This window comes from Anarrhichthys ocellatus, unplaced genomic scaffold, assembly GCF_004355925.1.
Source record: "Anarrhichthys ocellatus isolate YVR2014 unplaced genomic scaffold, GSC_Weel_1.0 scaffold133, whole genome shotgun sequence".
NCBI classification, from domain to species: domain Eukaryota; kingdom Metazoa; phylum Chordata; class Actinopteri; order Perciformes; family Anarhichadidae; genus Anarrhichthys; species Anarrhichthys ocellatus.
In genome coordinates, this window is record NW_022280163.1 from 444,895 (window position 1) to 465,634 (window position 20,740).

At 42.7% G+C, this 20,740-nt stretch overlaps 2 protein-coding genes and 1 non-coding gene across 3 annotated transcripts; 2 read left to right on the forward strand and 1 right to left on the reverse strand.

The window, feature by feature from the left end:
- Positions 1 to 686: 686 nt before the first annotated feature.
- brox (BRO1 domain and CAAX motif containing) lies at positions 687 to 11,745 on the forward strand. Its single transcript, XM_031877330.1, has 13 exons — positions 687 to 793; positions 1,298 to 1,417; positions 1,710 to 1,816; positions 3,077 to 3,173; positions 3,702 to 3,797; positions 3,919 to 3,991; positions 4,923 to 5,028; positions 5,355 to 5,444; positions 6,743 to 6,828; positions 6,981 to 7,062; positions 7,429 to 7,579; positions 7,904 to 8,063; positions 9,853 to 11,745. Exons 2-13 carry the CDS (start codon positions 1,317 to 1,319, stop codon positions 9,934 to 9,936), a joined length of 1,233 nt encoding a protein of 410 aa, XP_031733190.1. The 5' UTR covers positions 687 to 793; positions 1,298 to 1,316; the 3' UTR covers positions 9,937 to 11,745.
- A 2,930-nt stretch (positions 11,746 to 14,675) lies between these two features.
- On the reverse strand, positions 14,676 to 14,757 carry trnas-gcu (transfer RNA serine (anticodon GCU)). Its single transcript has one exon. It is a non-coding gene; the product is annotated as a tRNA-Ser (tRNA).
- A 1,308-nt stretch (positions 14,758 to 16,065) lies between these two features.
- LOC116399881 (meprin A subunit alpha-like) lies at positions 16,066 to 20,632 on the forward strand. The gene is made up of 14 exons (XM_031877335.1): positions 16,066 to 16,196; positions 16,279 to 16,303; positions 16,396 to 16,440; positions 16,561 to 16,601; positions 16,892 to 16,967; positions 17,073 to 17,190; positions 17,336 to 17,511; positions 17,611 to 17,832; positions 17,940 to 18,086; positions 18,207 to 18,422; positions 18,886 to 19,332; positions 19,924 to 20,097; positions 20,179 to 20,263; positions 20,347 to 20,632. The coding sequence occupies exons 1-13, from the start codon at positions 16,140 to 16,142 to the stop codon at positions 20,226 to 20,228; spliced, it is 1,794 nt and encodes a 597-aa protein (XP_031733195.1). The 5' UTR covers positions 16,066 to 16,139; the 3' UTR covers positions 20,229 to 20,263; positions 20,347 to 20,632.
- The last annotated feature ends 108 nt before the right edge of the window (positions 20,633 to 20,740 follow it).

Sequence of the window (20,740 nt, forward strand, 5' to 3'; positions counted from 1 at the left end):
CGCAATGTTTGCCTAATGGGGAAAAAAATAAAAGGCTGAATTTTCAGTTTTTCTCATCGTGGATAAAAAAGGTGACACTTTATTTTACAGGTCCCATTTTTAAAAATAATGTAAATATTAACTTGTATCAAACTGTGAATTCCTATGGAGGTTTCCTGGGACTACAAATTCAAATTGAGACCGTGTTCAAAGGGGTACACTCCTAGTTCATTCCATCGTCTATCTTAAGGGCAGGAGGTTTACTGAGAATACAAAAATGTAAAAATATGTCTACGGACAAGCATACAATTTGCATGTCTGTCAGTTTCTTTAGTTATCCCTTATTTTAGCAGTTCAGTCAAGGAAATTATTCTGAAAGTCAACAGCTATATATGAACCCAACAAACTAAACTTAACTCTGAGAGCATTACCTATAGTTAATGGGCTATGAAATTAGTTATTACCAGGAACAATTTGAGGAAGTTACAGGACCGGTCAAATAAAGCATCATCAAGACAACTAGTTAGACAAAAGGCTAATTCCAGTCAGAATATCAGTGAGTGATGTGACGGCTGTTAAAAGTAGTCGCATCATGGCATGTTTAAGGTCTTTTGAGCTGCTGAACCCTGAACAAAAGAGAAGCTGATCACAGATCTGTGGTATTTTCCGGACACACGTCATATGACTGAACGCTGTGCTTTCATTGGCCAGCTTCCTTTCCCGTGTTTATTTCCGGAAGTAAGTTGTTGTCAGTGTCAGACTTTCCATAAGGACTATTTGCTTAAACCTCAAATCCACCGCACCGGAACCACAGGTAAACAGCAAAACGTCTACTTTATTTAAACTAATTAAATTTTTGTTTTTCGTGAAGTACAACTAGTCAGTTGTCACATCGATTCAATTCGTCATGTTTACGTTTCCACAATGATGTAGCCAGTGTTAGCCGTTAGCTGTTGCTTACGTAATAGACGTTTGTTTACAACAGACGGACAATTAATTGTCAAAAACACCATTTGTAGCAACTAAAAGTAACGTCAGAGTCTTAGTATCCTTTGTTTCAGCTAGGTAACTTTGGGAAGGGTCAGCTAGTGCCTCGTGAGAGTGCTAATACAGCCGCTAGCGAGTTGTAGCGATAAGATGACGTTAGCTAAGACGACACATAAGCTAGCTAATGCTGCCTACTTAATAAACAATTCACTAAAATGTATTAACTTTCAGGGAGGCCATCCATTCCGCTGTATGCAAAAATGTGTTAATACCGGAAGTACAACTCATTCATTAACCGCTTGTCGTCCTGTGTTTTTCAACCTTTCTTAAGGTGTGTCCACGTCCACAGGATGGCACATTGGTTTCACAGAAACCCACTGAAGGCAACAGCGCCCGTGTCCTTTAATTACTATGGAGTGGCAGGGAGCCCCGCTGCCAATAAGATATGCAAGTACGTCTTATCTCCATTTAATATGTCGGGAACAGTGTTGTCAAATTAGACTGTGACTGTGCCCATGATCGCGGACAGAAATGCTGTAGTGTAATTCTTTGGTCTTGTCACCTTACACTCTACCGATGATGTAATGTCCTATGGCATGCTACTGTTACTGCCATTTGATCACAGTCACCACTGTGGCCTTACAACAGGGCAGTGCCTTGGTGGATATAATTACACTTGAGTGTCGTAATGATCAGCATATTTTTAGAGCATCAATTGATCGCTACATGTTTGACACATTCAGTGACCTGAGGACAAACAGGGCGAGACTGCTGGAGATGTTCACTGATGTCACCTGCAACCCCGAGATGATGAAAAATACCACGGATGCATACTTCTCCCTCCTCCAAGGTGTGTTTACAGTCCCAAACAAATCGATCATATCTATTCTTCTCTATGTCTTATTTGGGTGTCAACCCCTTAAAATGCAATGTTGCCTGCCAATGCAAACTCTTGCTGTCATGTCACACATAGTGTAAGTCAACATAACTTTACTTTAATTCTGGTAGAGATCCCAAAGTTCACTCAAGATACCAGTTCAATCAGGAGAGACAAGTGAATGATTGGTAGTTAACATTTATTATGACAGATGATGCATTAATGAGTTACACAGAAATTATTTGGCGTGGAGTCCAGACACTGGTGGTGATGGTGGCTGATGAGGATGATAGAATGATGAGTTGATGAATCTGCGAAGATTGGGTCGAGATGGGGAGGTGGAGGGATGCGTAACAGCAGCTTGAATGAACTGAAGGTAGAGAGACAATCATATTTAAAGAAAGACAGCAGCAAGATGATAGACTAACAATGTCGTTGTGCTATTGGCTAGAGAGACCAGCTGATCTAGACAGCTGATATGATTGACAGCCCCGAACCATAACAGCAAGGAAATAATGAGCCTGCATGAGGAGTGATGGCAGATATATGGTAAATAAGCTATGGGCTTAGGCATGCGAGAGTATAGTCTTCCTGTCTGAACTTCCGCTAGAGCTTCATATGGGACAGCCTTAATTGGAAAAACGTACATTTGTGTTATGTCCATTTAATTGAACGGTATCGGTGCTTATGATGCTGTCAGACGGAGTGGAATAAGGATTTTCCAACTTTTAAGGTACTTAAGTGGAAATTAAAGGGGAAAACTAGATGTTAAAGGATTAAAAGCCAGTTAAGTATGCTAACACTTTGCACAGTTAATGTTCAAGGTCTTTGCATGTTATTCCCTGAAAACACTAGTTGTTAATTATTATAAATTGTGTTTCTGTGTTTGCCTTCTATTATTACCTTTCGCGGGCAGACACCTTAATAAGTTCAATTTAGTTTTTAGCAAGATTGTTTGAACTTTCTTGTAAGACGACTTTGAGTCAATTGCCTGCATACATCATCGTTTGATTTTAAGTTTGAAAGAAGTGTGTTTTTTACGAAGCCTTAAAGCCTGTAAGTGTCTAGACCGGGGGGGTTACCCAGTCGTGGGTTGTAGTCATTCAGTCACACAATACAGCAGTGTTGTTGCAGACACACCTGGCGGAGACCTTTCAGGATTTTTCTTTCATTTGGCTTTACACCTAACCAACTGCTTCTGTTCTTTTAAAATACTGGTTTATGATACAATAGGCTTCATCTCATCCTTGGATGGAACTACTCAGGAGAACAAGATGAGGTTCATCCAGAACTTCAAGTGGACTGACACCTTACAAGGAAACACACCAAGGTAAAAACCAAGTTATTACTCCCCGTCTCACTTCATGTAGTGTTCACGGTCGCATGGTGTTGGTGAGTGGATGGGTTGCAGTTTTAAAGAGGGGCAAAGTAAACAGTTTGATGTGCTTTCCAGGAGGCCTTAACCACTTCTTTGAAAGAGTATTTAGTCATATTTGAATTAAAGAGTGCTGCAAGTATTAAGCACTCCTGAATGAGGAGTTCTAGTAAGAACCGGTTAGTAGAAACGTGAAGAAACTTTCCAAAACGCAGTCTGTTATTTTCATTCTTACTCATGACTTGAGTGACATTCCAGTGAACACACCGATAAACATCTGACATCAGTGCTATCTCCTGCCTCACTGGGTCTAACCCTGTGTGAAGGTCCTCACAGCAATGAAGACTACCCAGCTCTGGTCTAGCTCATTACATTTTTACCACAAAGGCTCATATGACATACACAAGGGCTAATATTTAATTTTGTGTGCTTGTGCCTACACCAGCCTGTATAACCCACCGTCTCTCCATGCTCTCCTCCCAGTGCCCAGCAGGATGCGGTCTTTGAACTGGTCTCCATGGCCTTCAACGTAGCCCTCTGGTACACCAAGTTTGCCTCGAGACTAGCAGGGAAAGAAAAGTATGTGATATTAGTTGTTGTCTGTATTGTTGCACTCATTTCTGTGAAATCAGTCGTATATTGAATAATGCTTTGTTACTATGTTGAATATTTGCTGCTGTCATGTTTTCCTGTTCTATAGCGTGACGGAGGCTGAGGCGAAAGAAGTTCACCGGAGCCTGAAAAGTGCTGCTGGTATATTCAAAACCCTCAAGGTGAGGTGCATCTACAGACAAGTCAAGTCTCCCCAAAGACCCGTTCCTACTGGACACAAAACCCGTTAACATCCACTAACATCTGGCTGTTGCCAATAGTGGGAAAGGTCACAATCGGTTTTCTTTCCGGCGATAAATGACTCTGCAGTAGTCGCAGGTATTAATCGTCTTCACCACCGATCGGCAGCGATGGAAACACGACATCCTGATGCTGTGCTATGTGATGCGTTTAAGTTAATATATAATAAATAAAATAAACAGGGATCAGGACAAATATTATAATTTATTAACATGCAATTAATGAGATCTCCTTAAAACCACCAGACTCCAGTCAGCCAGCAGTAGTGTTACCTCGCTGAGCATCGAAACTCTGCAGTAACTAAATAAAACTCATCAAACCCGTCTTTGTTAGTCTTTCCACTGTTTCAACAATCAGCAACTCTTGTTTGGTAGAAATAAACCTTTAATTCACTGAGTTAGGTGTGAAAAGAGGCGCCAGTTATTGTGCACGTCAAAGCTAACAGACTCCATCGACAGAAACAGGAATTCTACCTCGCTGATCGTTGTAAAACTCTTTCCACTGTTCCAACAATCACCAACTCTGGTTTGTGGGTTTGAAAAAGAGAGACTGAAAACAAAAGAAGTAACCAATGTAACATTTTCCCTGTTTACTAACCCTGTTTTGCCGCTCATCTACTGGTAACTTGTACCTCCATGATGGGAGTCTATCGCCTATTTTTAGCGGGTTTTCCTTTGTTTATAAAACCTGCATATATGTGCAAATTTTGGCAGAAAAAGGTTATTATTAGTAGAAGTTATCATGGAGCTGTGGGACCTGGATGTTTTGGTGCTGTGATTGCAATTTACCCCCAGTCTTACTCTATATGTAATATATTGTAATATATCAAATTCTCTGGCATGTTTGCTTCAGGAGGTCCACATCCCTCGCCTCATCACCCCAGCCGAAAAGGGCCGAGACCTGGAGCCTCGAGCGATGGATGCATACATCATCCAGTGCCAAGCAGAGGCGCAAGAAGGTAAAGATTACTACAACAATGTGGCATGATGGTGGCAGTCTTTGTGTACTCTAAACTCACATCTAACGTCAAGACGGAAGCGATATATATGATCCTAAACATTCCATCATAACCTGAAACAATACAATCAGAAGATTAATGCTTGTACGAAGTAACAAAATATTTCTAAAACAAAATCATTCTTAGGCTGGGTGAGGTATAGGAACTCTAACCTGTGGCTTGTTTTACTTTAAATTAAAATAATATGACACCGATGATTCCTAATCGTATGCAAATTGTATTAACTTGTATCCAAATTGTGGTTCTTTACCATCTATTTCTTACAGTGACGATTGCCAGAGCGATTGAGCTGAAGCACAACGCCACTCTCATCGCAGCGTTGGCGTTTGAGACGGCGAACTTCTATCAAAAAGCTGGTCGGTATTGCAGCGCTCTTAAATGTTGTCAATTATGTCTCTTACTGTACTACGTGTTAGTTTTGTGTAAAACACAGTTTAATGGTCAGAGCGGTTCTGTTTTAAACTTACAGCACTGTACGCATGTTCACACTGTACGGCACTGCAACAGGATTTTGCCCAAGTAAGGGGCCGTTCACATGTCGCATGTCTAAAAACGCCAGCTGTGCCTTTTTATCGTCGCCTTCTTATCCGAGGTGCTTGGGGCGTTGTGCCTGCCGTTTACTAAGCAACCAAAACCTGCGTGTTGCGATGGCGCGGAAGTTGTGGTGATTTAGCAGGAAGCCTAACTGACTGTCCAGCACCGTGAATCCTCTCACAGTAGCCTTTCTGACCCGTTAGCAGAATGTTGTAACGTCTTGGGATGGAAAGGCTGAAGCAGGTAAAACAGTCCGAGGAACCGACAGGCGGCAACACCCGGGTCTAAAGAGCGAAGCCCGAGGAGAAGTGTCTTCAACCTGCGTTCTCTCTATTGGCCATCAGAGGGGGACTCCTCTTGTTGCAAAAAGAGGTGTGATTGTATAGAGGTCTATGAGAAAATGACCCTCCCTCCCTCCACATTTATTACCTCAGTAAACATTGTAAACATGAGGTTAGTGTCTCAATGGACAGTCTATGGCCACAGAGCGTAGATCTCTGGGTAACTCTGCACTGAAATGATTCACTACTCTTGATATTTCCCGTAGACTGATATTTTAACGGAAGAAAGAAGGATATCTGTGAGCTGTGATTGGTTCTTCGTTGTCACATGATATGCGGTGCAGCTTTCCAAAACTTGAACAAATTAATTTTTTTTATCTTGGAGGGCAGCCGCCACGCCCTCTGAAAAACAGGCGCTTGTGAACGCTTGTGACCCGCGGCGGTGGCGTTGACGACAATGGCTTCGAGAGCGCAACAAAAACACAACGGGGCATGTGAACAGCCCTTTATTTCACTAGAGTATCTAATGTTACCCTATCACAGGGAGCAGTGAGAGCATGATCAGCTGTGACATTGTAATAATATATAATAGAATATATCTGGTATCAGGGCTCACTCAATAAATACAATTATAATATATATATTTTTTTCATGTTACCTTTATTATCACTGGACAGACAGGAGATTTGCTTTTAAGTATATGTGGGTGAAAAACAAACAAACTACAGAGGTCCTATGGTAATCACATGAAACGTATATCACAGGTGAGTCACAGAGACGGTGCTAAAGCCATAACCATTCTGCAGCAGGCTATTAAAGGTCCGTATCTCTGTCCGCAGACCACACGTTGAACACCTTGGAGCCAGAGTGCAGTGGCAAATGGAGGAAATACTTTCAGCTGAAGCAGCACTTTTACATGGCTTATGTAAGCATATCCTAATGCAGTTCACCGTACTTTTGTTCATGTAAAGGAGCCTAACTGAGCAAACGTGCCTTTGATGGAACCCACTCTTCATCACAAAAGACAGGAGAAAGCAGGCTCCCAATTCCGCGTCTTACTGTTAACTGTGTTTACAGGCGTACTGCTACCATGGACAGACGCTGCTGGCCAGTGACAAGTGCGGTGAGGCTATACGATCTCTCCAGGAGGCGGAAAAGTGTACGTATGATTTTTATGCACTCATTGTGTCACAATGTCGGCTACGGTTCATGGGACGTATTCACAGTACACTATCTACAGTATGTAATCATGAATGCATGTATTGTTTGTTCAATTTGTCTTGGTTATGTCCGGTATGCAGTAATGTTGCTGTTAGGTCTTGGAGAACATATTATATGCTCACTTGGGTTCAGTAACATGTAGTTGAAGCATGATGTATTTTTTGCATATACAGTATGTCGTTACACAGGTGTTTCCTGTGTGTCTGTTTCCTGCGTGTTGAAATGAAGAGTCCACATTTCTTCCCACCCTTGCCGCACACTGTCTCCATTCCTTTTGTGTTTACGTGAAGTCGTCTCTGTTTAGGTTACTCGCATGCCGAGGCGCTGTGTAAAGAGTATCGTCAGACCAAAGGGCCCGGCACCACGGCCAAACCATCGGAGCAGCTGTTCTTCCTCAAACTGGGCGGTCTCATTAAGAACACACTGGAGAAGTGCCAGAGAGAAAATGGCTTCATGTGAGTGAGTCGGAGCGGACACGCATGCGCACATGCACACGGACTCATTTACTGTATACGTTGTTGTTGTTCTTACGTGGAAACCTCTACAAACTGTAATGTTTTAATGGAAGCATTTTGGGGCGGAGCATTTATTAATGGTGCACAGAGCATTTTATACCAAAGTTTACAGTTTTTAGTTGCATATACATATTGTATGCCCCCCAGTTGTTACATTTGTGGTGGCTTAACGGGTCTAGCTGCAACACAAGCCTCTGTGATATCTGTTCCACACTATGAAGAAATGTCCCGTCTTCAATCGTAACTTTGCACACATTTCCTCAGATACTTCCACAAGGTCCCAGTTGAGGCGCCCCAGCTGGAGTTGAAGGCGAGTTACGGCCTGGCTGAGCCAATCCCCTTCGAGCTGCCACCCCTCAGTGAGCAGTGCTCTTCTGAAGTCTATGCCACCTTTGACCTGACCAAGGGAGCCAAAAATGACAAGGTACTATGGCTCACCTCAGAGTTTATCGCAACATAGGCTGGATGACAGTACGCACAAACAGTTAGTGAAGTCTTTGTTCTGAGGAAAACCTATTTATGAATAGATAGATATAGATATATATCTATCTATCTATCTCTAGTTGCAGCACCGCCTTGTTTACAGCTGCTTCCCCATGAGATCACGTGAGAGAGATGCAACCCCATTTCAAAATCGGTCTGGATTTTAATAGTCCTGTAGTCTGAGGCCTGCTTTAGGAATCGCCCATGTCCACATTTGATGTATTTTTCGTAACGTCGGGAATTTGATTTCCGGGCAAAATAAAGAGAATGTGGTGTGAACCTCACTTTCACGTGTGCGTTGTTGAGAAAATAGACTTGCCGCATGTAGGGCTTCGATTCGGGGTTACGCCCGGGAGACGCGCCATAGACTCGAGCCTGCATGTAGCCGGTGCAGACGTCTGCACAGTTTAAAATGAGATTGTATCTAAAACAGGGGTCCCCAAACTTTTTCCTGTGAGGGCCACACAACTTTTCCCTTCTCTGATGGGGGCCGGGGTCAGTTTGTAACAGAAAAAGTGTGACGATCGCAGGGGTGCCTAAATGTAAACATTTATTGTTTTCCAGAAAGTTGCTGGTGAATTAGGCAGTGGACTTGTATCGGGGCGGTGAGACCCCGTTCTTCCATCTCCCGGTTCATGCGTCCTATTAGACCACGAGACACGCCCACCATACTAGGAGCCCCGTCAGTCGTGATGCTGGCAAGCTTTGACCAGTCTAGGTCCAACTCTTCCATGGTTTGGCATACTTTGCCGAAAATATCCTCCCCCGTTGTAGTCCCTTTGAGACTTTGGAGGGCTGCCAGCTCCTCGCACATCTCAAAGTTTGCGCTAACTCCACGAATAAAAATGAGCAGCTGCGCTGTGTCTTGCACATCCGTGCTCTCATCCAGTGCTAATGAAAAAAAGTCGAATTCTTTCGTCTTCTGCTGCAGCTGGGCATATACATTACCCCTGATTTCTTCAATGCGTCTGGTGATTGTACTCGCCGACAGACTCACAGCATTAAAGACATCTTTCTTCTCAGGACACACCTCTTCCGCGACAGCATTCAAACATTTCTTGACAAACTCTCCATCAGTGAAAGGTTTACCGCTGCTTGCTATCAGTTGAGCAACCCGAAAGCTGGCCCGAACGGATGACTGGTTCAGCTGAGCTTGGCGTACAAATGTATTCTGCTGAGCTAACAGTCCACTTTTTAGCTTTGAGAGTTTGTCTGCTCGCATTTGGCCTTGCAAGTTATCATACTTGTCTTTGTGACGGGATTCATAGTGTCGGCACAGATTGTATTCTTTGAATACCGCCACCGCCTCTTGACAGATGAGACAAACAGCCTTTTCTTTGCATTGAACAAAAAAATAATCGTTTGACCACTGCAGGTTAAATACCCTGCATTCTGAATCAATTTTTCTCTTACCTAACCTTTTCGCCATTATTCCGTTCTATTTGACAGGGGCTAGTCTAGGATTTGCGTGGCCAGACTGAAAAAGAAATCATAATGCGTCTCTGGTATTGTTCAGGGGGCCGGGCCAAATGTGGAGGCGGGCCGTATCCGGCCCGCGGGCCTTAGTTTGGGGACCACTGATCTAAAAGAAAAGCGCCGCTTGCGGTCTAGACAGCGGAGTTAGACATTTGCGGTTTGTATTTATTCAATGCACCTCTCTAGCTTGCAAGTGTGAGTGTGTTCAAGGCTGTGTTGCTTCACACTTGTGTTGTTGTTGTTCTTAACTCCAGGCCAAGCCCAAGGAGGAGGAGGTGAAACCAGTGAAGGAGCCAGATCTGAAGCCTCAGAAGGACACGGGCTGTGTCCTCTCCTAAACCATCCACTTGTCAGCCCTCATGCTTCAGTACCATCTATTGTAATGATGGCATCCATACTTATTTTCATGTAAACCCTCCATAGGGAAAAAATGTATATATTCTTTTTCATTCGTGGTGTTTTACGCTCCTGCTGAAACGTGCGTAGTGCATTCAGGTGTGACAGCCGTTGTCCTTGCATTCGAAGCCAGAGCCTTAACTGCTCACAGCTGCTCGTAAAGCAAATCCTAAAACAGTTTAGAAAAGACGGGAAGCTCTTGAGTAATTCACTGTCAGCTTAAATGCTAACTTCAAAGGAAGGTCTTTACATGAGGGAATTTCTAAAGTACAACAATTCTAAATGAGCCTTATTTGTGAAGCAGTCTTATTAATGGTGCCTTTGGCTACAGAGTTAACCTGCTCACTGCAGCCTCTTACAGAAGATGGGTTGTAACCTTTTCTTCGGCACTGGAGCACTCTGGCCTGGTTATAGACGACTCAGATAATGGAAACTGGCCTGTTAAACATGCTGGAAGAAATGCCCTCAGGACATGGATTTACAGAGAAAATATGCAGCAGAACAGAAAATATCTCCCCACTACATAGAATATGATCCAACCATCCACAATGAGCAGCTGCAGGAGATTGCATTCCCACAGCCGGCCTGTATGATCTGCGTGCATTTCAAGCCGATATTAAAACACACTCGTGATAATCAACAGGGTTGAAATGTAAATCAGTAGTGGACGGACAAAAAAAACGAACAAAACCGCATGTGTCATCACTGGGCATATTTGGTTTGTTTTAGCTGTTGCAGTTTACAATCAGTACTTTATTTAGATCACATGACGTATATATACAGTTCTTTTTACACATGACAGCGGTTTTCTGTGTTTTTTTTTTTTTTTTTTACTTCTACTATTCATATAGGAAAAGTTTTATTACTGGATGAATCATTCTTTATCATGCTTAGGGATTCTTTATTTATCCCCTATATTAGTAGTTTAATTTATTTCTATTATGTAATATTTTAGTTGAAAATACTTACGACAGCATATACAATCCTGTGTGGCTTATGTTTTCGGTGTTGTTGATTTTCATTACTTATGTTGCAGTGGCTGCACCTATATATATATATATATATATATATATAAACTTAAAAAAAAAAAAAAAAAAATGAAATGCTTACTCTTGTGCAGTGTTCAGTTGCTGAGAGAGTGCTGTCGTTGACACAGTGTACGTAGTGTGTACCGTACATCTGTGGAGTGTGTTCCCCTTCCTTAAAGACAGAGATCGGGGCATGAGCGGTATCGGATCACACAAACAATCGTGTCTGAAGTTATCTTATGTGCTGCTGCCTTACAGAAGTCAAACATTCTCCCACAGTTAAAGCGTGACTATCAATGGCTGAAAAACTTTGTAAAAACTCCAATATACTGCTCACATGAACTCGTTTGTGCCCCGACAAGTATAATAGCTCACCTGAGCTAGACTCTAGCGGTAGTGAAGATCAAAATCAAGCGGTGTCACACTAAATTTCATTATAGCACATGGTAACGCCGTTGCACTTTATACCCAGCTGTGCGGCGAAGTTCAGTGTGGATCGGATGGTAACATCATGGCTAAGGCATGTAACCAATGGTCATTACACCTGGAACAGCAGGTTTAGAGTTGTAGAAGTAAGACCAACGCTAGTCCTTTGTTTATTTAAAGGGTGTGTCAGATCACCATTACAGTGTACACTCTCCTGTAGCTCATAATTCCTCCTCCAGCAGTGTCCGTCATGTAAAATGTATTTCTAACGGTATTAAATCATCCATACAAAGTCCATTCTTCCACGTCTTGTGCTCGTGTATGTCACCATGATTTAAGCGTCATCTTTTTTCTTGCACAAGGATTTAATGAAAGAACAAAACCTACAAAACGTATAAATGCTGGTTGTATATTCTTTTTCTGTATTGTCCAACTGTAATTAATATTACGCCGAAGGGAAATAGTACACTATTATATGGAATTTTGTGAATATGCTAACAATATCTCATTTATGTATTAACATTATGCTATCATAATAACCTTTTACTTTGTATTTAATAATCATATTATACACATTTACACTAATTACTCATCGAGGTTCAGGATAGTGCACCTTCAGTGGAAGCCTCCGCCTCTGAAAAGTGAAGACAAAGCTGAAGTTCCTTAAACGTGCATTCTCGCTAATGTCCACCAGGGGGCGACTCCTCTGATTGTATAGAAGTCTATGAGAAAATGACTCTACTTCTCTCTTGATTTATTACCTCAGTAAACATGAGTTTATGGTCTCAATCTCTAGTTTCAAGTCTTCTTCAATACAGCATGATGTTCATTTAGTAAATTATGCTCCATTTAGAGTCAAATAGACGCAGTATGCTGTGGGGCGGGGCTACCTTGTGATTGACAGGTCGCTACCACGGCTTTGTCCGGTCTGAAAGTTGTCCGTATTTTGTCTTACAACTTTAACCCTTTCACAGAGTGTTTTTAGTCAGTGAAAGTTAATTGTAACATTTTTGGTCGCCTAAAATTATCTTGTTCGGCGTTTGGTTGTGCTCATGTCGCTTCTGGTTGCAGAAAATCAAGATGGCGATGACACAAATGCGGAACTTGAGGCTTCAAAACTGTATTCCACAAACCAATTGGTGACGCCACGGCCCGCCGTTGGTGGTGCCGGTCTGAGTCAAAAAGTCCAGGGCCATTTGTCATTCCTATTTGCTGCTACTTCAAACAAATGTATAATATTAATGTGGCCCTCTGGAGGAGTACACCCCAAGACTTTTAGAGAGCTGTCTCCTCACCACCCACAAGTTACTTTAAAACCTTCATCCGTGAACTGCTGGGCTCCACTTTGCCGCTATCTGTAAATGAAATACATTTGACCTTTTAATCAAGATCTCTAAACACCAAATTCGTCAGACAGGACACATCCAAAAATAGTGGTCTCCTTAATTTGCATATTTTTACCTGCAGATATGCACCATGTAGATGTGAATGAATGGGATGTTTTATCTGACATTCAGGCCAACCTCAAGGGAGAAACAGAAGTGGTTTAAACGGCTATAATTTTGGCATTTTTTTGCCAGTAAACCATGACGTTCTACACAGCAAAACAAGCCCAACCCCCTCAAACCCAAGAATGACACTGATTGCCTCACAGTGACAGCTCTGCAACTATTTTCCCGTGATAAGGTGTGTACTGCTGTATTTGGGTGTCTCCGGTTTCAAGTGTGATCGTGTATCCTGTAGTTGTTTTTCTCCACAAAGCGGAGTCGGCGTGGACGGACACGCAGCACAGCTGTGTCACCACAAAGCCTTGACGGTGCGTCGCATTTGGAGCGACAAAGAAAGACTTATGAAGAATGAACGACGGCCACCAGGAAGTAAGTAATGAAGCAAGACAAACAGACATGTTAGCTTAGAGGTTGTGTGCAGTAACAGCACAAGTGTAAGTTAACTTTTAACAGCTTGTGTGTGACTTGTAGTGAATCTTCTCTCTGAGAACTTGGTGTAGTTTTTAAAAAAAGCCTGTAAAATGACAAAATGCTGGACACAGCATAATGGGACACAGAGACTACTTGTCAATGCAAACAAAAGCGTCTCTAAAGACCTGTCTGATGTGTCAGCCCTCATCAGACGTACAAGAAACCGAGTTTGGGAGTCCTGCCCGGTCCAAACAGAGGAGGATCATCCACTTCTCCAGCGGTGAAACTCTGGAGCAGAAAGACAGTGAGGAGGAGGAGGACGAAGAGGAGCAATCATCAAACGGGCCTCCCTTCAGAGAACCAGAGAGGGTGGGACACTGTTAAGAAAATAAATCTCACGTTACATCTAATACTAAGTCATGTCATGTTTTTTTTTCTGACTCTTCTTTCTCAGACTAGGTTGTCATTCAAGAATGTGGCCATTCTAGTTGGGAGGATTGCACTGCTGAGTACGCAACTTGACAATTAAATGCATTCAAGCATACTACATCAACAATAGTCTCTAATTATCGCTCTGGAGAAAGTCTCACTTATTATGCCACTGTCGCCAAAATATAGCTTGCGATTTCCTTGGAGAGAGACTAGCTGGTGCACTAGGAATGAATGCGGCCAAATACCAGTATGCCATAGATCAACATCATCGTGACCACAAGGTAATGTAAAATTCAAGAGCAGCAAAACAAGCACACTCACAAGATACTTCTTTTGTAGTAATAGTTTGTCGGGGGGCAGGAAATGGGATGAAACTGCCCAGTCTCTCAATAACACACTGACAGGCCTGTGGGTGGTTATTTCCTTGTATCTCACTCATAGACAACAAGCATCCAGGCCAAGGACAACCTCCTGGAAGGACAGGCAGAGACGATCCACCTCTACCCCGGACTGAAGGATCGGAGTCATTACGGAGCTACAGGAGAAGCACGGTGCCCTGCTGACTCCCAGGCGAGCTGTGATGAGAAACACATGGACAGAAGTGAAGGACGTCATAATAGAGCTTATCAAGCAGATGAGGATTAATTTAAATAAAGAAGAGAAATTTAAAGAAATGAGGGTTGTAACTTTATGTGTGCACTGAGTAATAAATGATGCAATCATGTTTGCTTAAATATTGAAGGGGGACGATAAAATATGCATAAATAAAATATAGAAAAACATGAAAAGCAGTAGGCATTATTGCACTGACTTAGCAAGAAGTTGTTGATCGCTTAAGAGTATTTCGTGTAAAAGTTCATGGAAAGCAAAATACACCGACGAGGATGGGATTCGAACCCACGCGTGCAGAGCACAATGGATTAGCAGTCCATCGCCTTAACCACTCGGCCACCTCGTCAACGATGCTCAAGACCAGACCATGCAGGAATAAAACCTACACAGTTTCATGAGTACGTTCCAAAAACTAATCATATGTTTGTTAGCCTGGCTCTGGCAACAACGTACCTTGCTAACACTAGCTAACTGGCTAGTAAGTCATGCTAATGAGCCATGCTAACATTGCCTACGACTAAATGTGTAACGTTAAAAGTGAGTAACATAGTTTGTGTCGTCTGGAATACTCTCTCTTTCACCCATAAAGCACGAGACATTTGCACGGGTGAGATTTGAGTGGGACTGCGGCGTAAAATGTAACGTTAGCATCAGCTCGCTTAAGTTTTCTGCAACACCGCCAGCTAGTGTTAAGTTAAATAGTGTTATCATTTACATCATTATATAACGTTACTAAATATCTAGTACATGTGACGTTTACCTTAGCGTCACACCACTAACTGCTTACATCTGACTCTAGCTGTAACTACATGTACACTCTTAAAATATGACATCCAGATAGTGAAAGGGAATACACTCACTGTGTCCATAAAACTAAACGCTCTTGTCCGTGTTATATTACTAGAGAACCCCGGTAACGTTACACGGGTACTCATTTGACAGTTTAAGAATGTTGTGAAAACCCAGTCAAATCCGAAGACTCACTGGAACACCTGTTACAGTAATGATTTCTTCCAGTCAAAATATGAATCCACAACCATAAAAAACAACTGCTGGTCTTAACTTGGGGTCTATTTTACCTCTTATTTTGTTGAAAATCCAGACTCAATCTGCTCCCATACTTGTTGTGAATAAACTGGGTTTACACAATAACAGTGCTGGTTTGTGGTATTTGTCGCCATCTAGTGGTTGAATTAGCTCATTGTAAAATTAGGTGACTTACTCCTTTACTTCACTTGGCCCCATAACAAAAAGACACATCAGAACCAGTAGGCTACTTCTAATGATCTCGAGAAATTACTTTCAATTATTTGAGAGTCTCCAATCTAACAGCATACATTTGCAATGTTGGGGAAATTGGAGAACACCAAAGCCAATGTTGGTAGAACTCGCATGTATCTCAAGTAAATCTGAAAAAAACATTTGTTGTTATGTCACATAAACATGATAACATTTCTGTATTCAGGGTTATTATGAGATGCTAAAACAAAATCTGATAATGAGCCAGATAACGGGCAGGTAGTGTAAAGAAAGAAAAAAAAGCATTACACTGCAGCCTTTTGCACATAAAAAACCTCATAAATCAGCTCACCAATCAGTAACACCGAAGAGCCAAAGTCCCTCAGGTACTCTGAGGAACTGGCGTAAACTTCATTCAAGGGCTAAAGGTCATATCTTCTTAACGTGCACATTTAAAGCAAAGCGGCATCGTTTACTTCACACAGCAGGATGATGGAGCGAGCCCTGTTATGGTTTGGTCTGGTGGCCCTCACCACTTCATACACTGTAAGTATTTATCCATTCACGATGAGGGAAGTGTGATGTGATTAACTGGGTGACGATTCACACTGTTTTTTGTTTTAATCAGATACCCGTTTCCCCTGATGTACACGGTACGTCAGATCCTAAACTATTTCTTCCAACAAATAATAACTGTTGACAGGCTGTGAGAAGAGTCTGAGCCATGTCTGTGCTTGTGTTCCAGAGGTTTACAAGAACGGCGAGGATGAGAACCCCATCCTGAACCTGGGTGAGCTACAGCATTTGCTCATTGCTCCGGATCCTGTAGCAATGTGTGAAGTGTTGATCTAAGCTGTGTGTGTGTGTGTGTTTCTGGTTTAAATATAAATGTGTTGTTCCTGTGCTACAGGATCAGACGCCAACCTGCTAGAAGGGGACATTTTAATTCCAGTAAGTTGTATTTTAATGGAAATGTTTTCTTATTATTAAGAAAAACTGATTTTGCTTAATCATTGCTAATTCGTCCTTGAGCGCTTTATTGGCAGCTCTGCTCCGATGTGTGCAATCACATGTCAGGCGGACGGGACTGTTGGCACTCTTGCTCTTGAGTAATTTTAGTGCGACATCTATTTCAGATAACAAGATGGGCTTTATTGTGTGTGCGTTTATTATGAGCATCGATTAGGTTTATGCACATCATTTGTTTTGTTACTTTTTAAAACACCTCTCTCATGCTACAGGAAGGAAGGAATGCCATGATTGACAAAAGATACAGATGGAAATTTCCAATTCCTTTCATTCTGGGCGATGATTTGGGTGAGTTTCTTTTTCACTATACTCACTCTCCACCGTTCAATGACTCTTCGGGGATGAAAGAAAATTGTGTCTTCTTTTGTGACTTTTTTTTGTTTTTGTTCTCAGACCTGAACGCCAAGGGCTGCGTCCACCAGGCTTTTGAAATGTATCGGCTGAAGTCTTGCATTGACTTCAAGCCTTATGAGGGAGAGAAGACGTTCATCAAGTTTGAAAAGAGAGGAGGGTAAGTGGCTGCGTTTGCAAAAAAAATCTCCTGTTGATACCAGTTCAGGGAGTTAAAAATTGCAATAACCTGATAACTCTCTGCCTGTTTAACCCGGTTTTAATCGTGGGTTCGCGTTGAAGTTAACTGTTCCTACTGCGCCCAGGTGTTTCTCCAGCGTTGGTGACCAGCAGACCGGCCAGATTCTGTCCCTGGGGTCGGGCTGTGACCACAAGGCGGTGATTGAACACGAGCTGCTCCACGCTCTGGGGTTTTACCACGAACAGTCCCGCACAGACAGGGACGACTACGTCGACATCTGGCTGAATCAGGTGACGCCGGGTACGTCCGGGATCTGATAACATGCAGCGACCTTCGACCCTTCTTAAGGCATTTTACGTAGTTAAGAATGACTAAATCAACGTGAAATTTCCACCACAGGACTTGAAAACAACTTCAACAAGTACAGCGACGACTACATCACCGACCAAAACACGGCGTACGACTACGAGTCCGTCATGCATTACAGGCCCTTCTCCTTCAATAAGAACGAATCCGTCCCCACCATCACCACCAAAATCCCGGAGTTCAACAACATCATTGGCCAGTACCTGGACTTCAGCGAGATGGACACCCTCAGGCTCAACCGAATGTACAACTGCTGTACGTATATGCTGCAAGGTTCAGTTCCCTACTTTGATATGTTCATCTGTTTTCCTTGGAAGTTGGAATTGGGCCAAAACTTTCAAATGACCCTCTTCTCTCCCCAGCTGGTCCTCTCACCCTGCTGGACCAGTGTGCCTTTGAGTATGCCAGCATTTGTGGGATGATCCAGGCCTCCTCCGACGATGCCGACTGGGTCCACACCAAGAGCAGTGTGGGTGCAGAGGATCACACCCTCCTGGGAAGATGCAGAGGTCAGAGTGGACTATTGTCTCCCAATTAAAAATCCCAATTACTGACAGCATGAGAGAAAAAAAGAGAAACAAATTAAGTTGTATGCTGCAAGATGCTTTCCTTGTTCTTCCCTACTCTAGATGCTGGGTACTTCATGCACTTCAGCACCATGACTGGGAAGCCTCTGGAGTCTGCACTGCTGGAATCCCGAACCCTCTACCCCAAGAGGAAGCTTCAGTGTCTGCAGTTCTTCTACAAGATGACTGGAAGCTCCACGGACAGGCTGGTGATCTGGGTCAAGACAGACGACGGCACAGGCACCGTTCGTAGAATGAAGAAAATACACACTTTTTATGGTAAAATATGAAGTGCCCATGTTTATGGAGGACACATTTCCCAGCAGAGAAATGTGTTTGCTGGGAAATGCAGACACCTAAAGCCACCAAAGTACACAGCTTTGCATCAAGGCAAATATTATTTTGAACATTTGTTTAGCTGCTCGGTAGTTTGAAAATGATATTCAAATCAAGTTATTGTAAGACATCATGAAACATACAAGCTGGACAGTTACTAAGTGTCTGGACAGTTAATACGCATATCTGCTTCTTGCCGACAGTTAGATGAGAAGAACGATACTGTATGCTAAATATAGCCTGGCACTGTCCAAGGTTGGATAGGAAAGGTTGCAAAGCTATTTCAGCAAATCACTGGTCTGGCAAAGATGTTCCTGCAAATAACCACAAGTTGTCGTTTGCATATTTTTGTTTGTGTACGAATTATAAAAAGCATGTTAATGAGTATAACTTTTTTTTGACCCAGCGGATTCTGACCACACGTGGAAGATCGCCCACGTCCCGATGGAGGTAGGGATGAAATTCCGCTATTCTTTCCAAGCGGCATCCGCCGGTGGCATCTACATCGACGACATCAGCCTGACCGAGACACGCTGCCCCAACGCCGTGTGGAGGATCCAGAACTTCTCCAAGATCATGGAAACGGCCAACAACAGCACCGTTATTGACAGCCCTCGTTTCTACAGCCCCGAGGGCTACGGCTACGGTGTCCGTCTCATGCCATTGTCGAGTTACACTGATTACACCGGGAACTACGTGGGGCTGTACTTCCACCTGGTCAGCGGGGACAACGATGTGGTGATGCAGTGGCCGGCGGTAAACAGACAGGCCACCTTGGTGGTGATGGACCAAGACCCAGACATTAAGCTGAGGATGTCCTCCGCTCGCAGCCTCACCACCGATATGAGGAAGAGTAAGCACTCCACTATCCTCAAGCATGTTTGATTGGACTGTGAAACATTATTTATAGATCCATTTAAACAACCAAATGTTATGTAAAACAAGTGCTTTCCAATGCATGAGCTAACAAAAAGGTCAACTTAAAATTGTGGAGCTAACAACTACTGTAGACGACATCTCCAAATGTTTTAGTGCAGATCTTACATAACATGTTCGTGTAGTGTTCTTGGTATGTCCATGCTAGCAGCTCTGTGAGGCTGTGAATGCTAAGGCTGGCATGCTAGCATGCTCCCAGTGGCAATGCTTTGCATTGGACAAATTTAATTGACGTAATGATGACATTACATGAAAAGGGATCACCGAAGTTATTACAAGTTATCCTGAAGGGGAAGTGAATGTGTCTGGTAGATTTGAGACATTGTACTCAAAAACCACAAATGGTGCTAAAGTCAGGGAATCACCAAAGTCCTTCCTCTGGCGAAGGTCTCTTCAAAATGTCAAGACAATCCATCCAATGGCTGCGATGCGACCGATATGAAGTCACAGGTTGCTCTTCGATGGGATCCCTCCTCACATGGCAGCTCTGTCTCTTTATGTCTTCTAGCACCAGACGGACAGCTGTTTTGGGACAATCCCTCTAAGGTGGGGGTGTACGACCCTTCCTGCCGCTGCTACAGAAGCGAATCGTGGGGCTGGAGGAACTTTATCAAGCACTTTGACCTCAAGAGGCGCAATTACCTCAAGAATGACGACCTCATCATCTTCGTCGACTTTGAGGGTAAGTGGTCTTCTTGTTCAGTATCATTTTGTGTTGCGTGCCAGGATGCGCGCATGACGGTGATTATTTCTTCGTCCACAGACATAACATCCCTGATCAAAACAGAAGTTCCCATTAAACCACAGGAGTAAGGCCACTCAGGATTTTACATCATGATTAACTGGAGGTAAGGCATCTGACTTCTATTTCAAATACTACATCACACTAGTATGTTGACTTTTATTTTTCTCTGTCATTTGAAAATATCAGATGCAACATATGCAGCTGGGATGCGAAGAATGACCTGTGAAGATGAGGAAAAGATGGAAGATTACTGCTGTGGCACAATATAAGAGTTATACACATAATAAAAAAACAACTTCAAATGTAAAGTTATATTTGGTACATAATCAATGAATGCAATAGTGTTTGTGTATAATAAGCTTTTAAAGAGCGTCATCATTTTGAACTCTTGTCTCAATGAAAACGATCAAAGAAGAGTGAAGGACGAAGCTGTTTGAGGGTAACAGAATAAAGATTAATGAGCATGGGAAAACAGGAAACTTATTGATTCTGACAATTCAAACGTAGGGTATTTGTATTATATCATGTTAAGCTCAGGGCAAAGCATTAAACACATGGAAATACAAACAATTTAAAAGCA